Source organism: Lupinus angustifolius, chromosome LG11 (assembly GCF_001865875.1).
Source record: "Lupinus angustifolius cultivar Tanjil chromosome LG11, LupAngTanjil_v1.0, whole genome shotgun sequence".
Classification (NCBI taxonomy): domain Eukaryota; kingdom Viridiplantae; phylum Streptophyta; class Magnoliopsida; order Fabales; family Fabaceae; genus Lupinus; species Lupinus angustifolius.
Window position 1 is genome coordinate 11,321,540 of NC_032019.1, and position 5,492 is coordinate 11,327,031.

Genomic DNA, 5,492 nt, shown 5'->3' on the forward strand with positions numbered 1-5,492 from the left:
AGAATTCCTCCATTCTTGGTTCTTCCTGTCCCTCCCCTTCACTGTCTTCATCTTCTTCTAGAATAAGCATTTTTAATTGCTTATTCTTACACCGATGGTCCCGGTGATAGGGTTCATCACACCGGAAACATAAGCCCTTCTCTCTTTTTTCCCGCATCTCTGCCCCGGACAGCTGTTTGAATCCCCCTCCCCTGGCCCGACTTGCCTCCATTACATTCGCCGATCCAACACTGCTTTTGTCACCACTGGATGTACTGACATCATAATTCCTTCCCGTGGAACCCTTAGTGTCCACTGTTACCACTTTATTAAAGGAGTTATTCCTTTGAAAACCGGTTGTTCTAGAGTAAGAAGTGGCTCCTTTCTTGTTAACGATTATATTCTTCTGTTCAATCATAATCGCCTTCTGTATTACTGCCGTAAGAGTTTGAAGCTCAAACAACCTTACTTCGGCTTGTACCTCTTCTCGTAATCCATTCAAAAAGATGCCCTTGGCAAACTCTTGATCAATCTCCCGAAGAGCCCCTACATATTTCTCAAACTCTTCCACATAATCTTCTACCGTTCCGGTCTGTTTTACCGAGAGTAGTAACTCGAAAGGATTTTGTATCATCGACGGTTGAAACCTCCGAATCACTGCTATCTTGAATCCCTCCCAAGACGGATTTGGATTACATTTCTCCCACCATTGGAACCAACTCATGGCCTTCCCTTCCAAAGCTAAAACCGTGGCCTGCATTTTCTCATTTTCATTCACGCGTTTCAGAGAGAAATACCTTTCCAGTCTGCGNGTGGCCTGCATTTTCTCATTTTCATTCACGCGTTTCAGAGAGAAATACCTTTCCAATCTGCGCGTCCAACCGAATGCGTCTTCCCCGACGAATACTGGAATTTCCAGTCGCCTCCACTGCTCGTTACTTCGCCGCGACGAGTCGGCTCTATCGCCACCGCCGAATTCACTACCTTCATCGCCGCCATGCTCCTCCGAGGAAATACCTAATTTCGCCGCGATTGCCGCCAAGAGATCCTCCGTCTTTCTCATTCTCGCGTCATTCACATCAAATCTGGCTCGCATTTCCTCCTTCTCCTGTTCCCAATCATCGTTACTCCTCGCCATGCTCCTCGTCATCATCAGCAGCGGTTTCTCGTGGAATTACAGGGCACCAGAATCGGTGCTCTGATACCAGTGATAAACACTGGTTCAGAATCAAATGAGAAATAGAAATTGAAAAGAAATCGAAACAAGATCAATGTGATCTTGATCGGAAGAAGTATAATATTTCCAGAAAATGTGTATACAAGATAGAAGAATACAAGAGAGAAAAAGTAACCGCCTAACTGATTCCTGAATCAGTCCAATTTCCAGAATCTCAAAAAGTGAGTTATTACACAACCTAACTACTATTTATAGCTAGTTAGTTATTCTTTTCTTCCTCCTAGAATACACCTGTGTAATCGGGGGTCTACCCTTCCCCTGACCCCTATCATTTTGTCTCCAGAAAAATCACAAATTGGGGGAAGTATGAAAATAGTCATGTAGAGGAAGGTTTTCTAAAGTCATCTCTTTCCTTCCCCTTCAAAACCACAATTCCAAACAAAACCTTATGGTCTATTTGTGAGTTAGTTGTCTAAGGTGGGGGAATACATATTTTCAACTTTAAATTAAAAGAGTTATATGATATAACTCTTTCAATTTAAAGTTGAAAAATGTATTCCCTTTCCCTTAGAGATTGAGTTTTGGCGCAACGGTAATGTTATTACTTAGTGATTATGAGATCACAATTTCAAATTCTGGTAACATCTCCACTTGAGGGATAAAACTATGTAAATCTACTCTCCTCGGAACCCACTAAGTCAGAGCCTTATGCACTATGTCACCATATGGTGTTTTTATAAACGAATAAGTATTGTTGATAAGGTAAATTTCATAATAATGTATCACTCTATCCCTTAATCTACACTATATATAAAGCCACACAAAAAACATAGTATAACTATCATCATAGTACAATTTCTATTTTCCTATTTTGCCCTTACTATTTTTTAATTTCTACAAAAAGAAATCATATCATCTTAGGTAATCACTACCAACCGATTAATTACAAGTTGAAACTACACCTGTCATCTTAAATTGTACAAAAATTAAAGTATATCCAATAAATATATATATATATATAAATAAAAAAAGAAATTCTAATTATGCAAAATAAAATATATAAAAATAAAATATTTAATTATATAGAACACTAATTATTTATAAAAACATTATCTAACTCTTATTTTGGAAGTTGAAAAATATTCCTTCCATTCTTTTCTAAAAAAACCAACTCAGAGAAATCTTTAGACTATGTAATTTAAGCTCTCTTAGCAAGTCAGCACCTAGTTTTTTATTCACAAGAAGACTCAAGTGAAACTTTTGCGTAAGCCGAAACCAAGTTGCTTCCCACTTGGTCATTAGTCCATATAAGCCACAATTTAATAACTAACAATAATTCACTAAGAAAAAAATAACTAACAATAATTCGCTAAGAAAAAAATAACTAACAATAATTGGAAAAACAATAGCAAGAAAATATTAAACAGAAAATAGAAAACACGAACCGTATCGGCGGAAGAATCATCGGCATCCATCTCATCTCGGAGCTTAGAGTATAGCTCCGGGCTCCGATAAACAGAGCCGGGAGCAGGGCGGTGCTTGATAATCGGAACAATGTCAAATGAAACAGTTCCCATATAAACAAGCATGCAAGAGATGTAAATCAACGGCGCGAAGAGGAACACGCCTTGTCGACGAAGAATAACCGATAGAAATAGCCAGGCGAGGCGCTGAGAGACGGTACGAACCGGCGGCGGCGGTGGCGCCGGAGAGAAACGGCCAGTCTTGGACCGGCCAGGACGGAGACGTGGAGAGCGGAGAGGAGACGACGGCGGTGACGGCGTGGAGTAGCCACTAGCAGGTAAACGGTTATATGGGAGCATTTGAAATATCAATGGACCACCAAGGTGTTGCTTCAATTACTTAAACGAATTTATTCTTTAGCCAAAAGGAATAGGGATCATAGTTACCAATGCACTCTATCTTCTTTTTTTCTTTGTTTTTGTTTCTCTCAACCTCTTTGAGAATTGAAATTTGAAGAGGTTGAGAGAACAGTGAATAGAAAGAAGAATGGGAGAGTTTTAGTTTTGTGAGAAACACGATTTAGAGCGCACGTGCTGTTGGGGGTGGGACAGTGAGAGAGCACGTGATGTATTAGTGGGGATGATTGATGAAGATGGGTTTGGTTTAGGTGTCATGGGAATGGCGTGTGCTGCTAACCTAAAGTATGGTATATTAATTTGAATAATGTTTTTTTATATATTAGTTTAGAGGCATGTCTTTAGCACTATGGTATATGTGCTGGATGGGAATTAAATAAAGGGTAATAATACCTTGTTGCCTCTACTTAACAGAAGATGTAACCTCATCTACAACTTCATTTACGATACAAGTCAATTTCAACCCTCCTTCACTTTATAAATTAAATATAAAAGTTATTAATCTTTTAATTATAAAATCTTATTTCTTGGTCAAATATTTTTTTAATTTTTTGTACTACCAATAGTTTTCCTTGATCCTATTGGATGAAAAACTAATCTCTTTCAGGATATGTGGTTGTCTGTTACTTCCAGCAAGTATCACCTATATGAATCGAATATTTGATCTTTAATGTTTTATTTATATGTGACTTTATATAAATTTGCTTGATGAATATTTTTCCTCAATTTAGTCCAATTATTTTGCTTGTGTTAGATATTAGTTTCTCATGTTAAATGACCAAAATTAACGGAACGACAACCCTTTCTTTATTCTTCAATTATGCATTTCAATTGATGGCTTACCACTATCTCTCACACTCTATGCCTGCAGATGCAACCTTATCTATCAAAAAACAACAATCCAACCAATCATAATTGTTTCTTATTTTCCCTATACACATACATCATTTAACAATCGCAAAATTATCCACAAGATGGTTGAATCTTCAACACCACACTTCTCAAGATTCACTAATGTCATAAAAATAATGCTTAAGAAATACAATAAAAGATGAATGTCAACATTGATCTTTTCCTACTCAAAACTGTTGGACTTTATTTTTTAAGGTCAGTTTTGTTATCCTAAATAACGTCCTTATATTTTTTTATTAACATAACCATAAAAGAAAGGTTATCTATGAAAGCTAATTGAATTAGTTATTGGAAGTACTAAATAATGATCTTCCAATGTAGAATTCTCTATAATAATTCTAGGCTTATTTTAGACTAGCAAATTTTAATAAGAATGGATTGATTTAATAATATAAGACACACCAGACTAGATTTCATAGGCCAAAATTGTTTCCAATGGAAAATATTTAGGAGGGAGAATGTCTCATAAAAATGGCAAAAAGGTCATACTTATAGTTACGTGTAAAAAAATCTACTACGGATACTCATAATAATAGCTTATAACAAAACATTAATCATATAAATATTATTTTAATATTATATATTATCTATTTTATTATTATTTCATAATAAATTTAGTAATTTAACTATAATTATAAATTTATTATATAAATATTTTCAAAAAAATGTATATAATCCCTTAAACTTTACAATTTTTATAAATAAGAATCATCAAGCATTAAACTATTCTTATTCATAAAATAGGTTCTTCTTTAAGTCTTGGTTAAATTATTTATCACTGAAAATCTAACTATTCAATAATTTTAATTTGCACCAAAGTAATAAAATTTGGAAAGATGGTTGTTCTTCTTCACTAGAGAAATTATTGTGACTTGTGAGCAACCATAATTATGGGTGGCGATATGGGCCAGTCCGACCCGACTTGCCAAAATATGGTTGGCCCACTCCAGACTTTATTGTTAAAGGCTCAAAATGTCAGTCCAACACATATTTAGTAGGGCTGTGAGGCCGCGTGCAGACCTTTTTTTCAAAACACACATTTGTAATCAACTCAATCACAATTTCAAAAATAAATAATCACAAACCAAAGTTCACAATCTCACAATAACATATCGTCTTAGTTTAAAACTTGTAAGTTTTAAACAACAAGTCAACATAGTCTTAAACTTTTAGATTACTAGTTCACAATAAAACTTCTAACTCATAAGTTTTAAACATTAGATGCTCTATTAGAAGAATATGCATCCACTTTTCTATTACTGTCATTATCAACGTCTTTCAAATCTTCTTATTCTTCATCATCTATATTATGTACATGATTAAATTAATATATGCTTATAAAGATATTAATGCTTCTAACTACATTAATGTTGGCACGTCAGGTCAACCCAACCCTTTGTGGCATGTTTAAAAAACAGACTTCCAAATCAGGTTGAATATGAGTTTTTGATTAAAATCTCCAACCCAACCTGCTAAAAATGTCAATTCAAACGGGTTGGACCGTCGGGTGAAGCCCATATTACCATCCTAAGCATAGTCCATCT

The 5,492-nt window shown here is 35.3% G+C and overlaps 1 protein-coding gene across 4 annotated transcripts in view; it reads right to left on the reverse strand.

Annotated features, from left to right (window-relative positions):
* LOC109361148 (uncharacterized protein At1g04910-like) overlaps positions 1–3,311 on the reverse strand; it is a 12,111-nt gene extending 8,800 nt beyond the window's left edge. For all 4 annotated transcript variants that reach the window (XM_019606479.1, XM_019606478.1, XM_019606480.1 and 1 more), the window contains exon 1: positions 2,602–3,311. In XM_019606479.1, the coding sequence (XP_019462024.1) occupies positions 2,602–2,979 (378 nt within the window). In that variant the 5' untranslated portion in view covers positions 2,980–3,311. The remainder of the gene's footprint in view (positions 1–2,601) is intronic.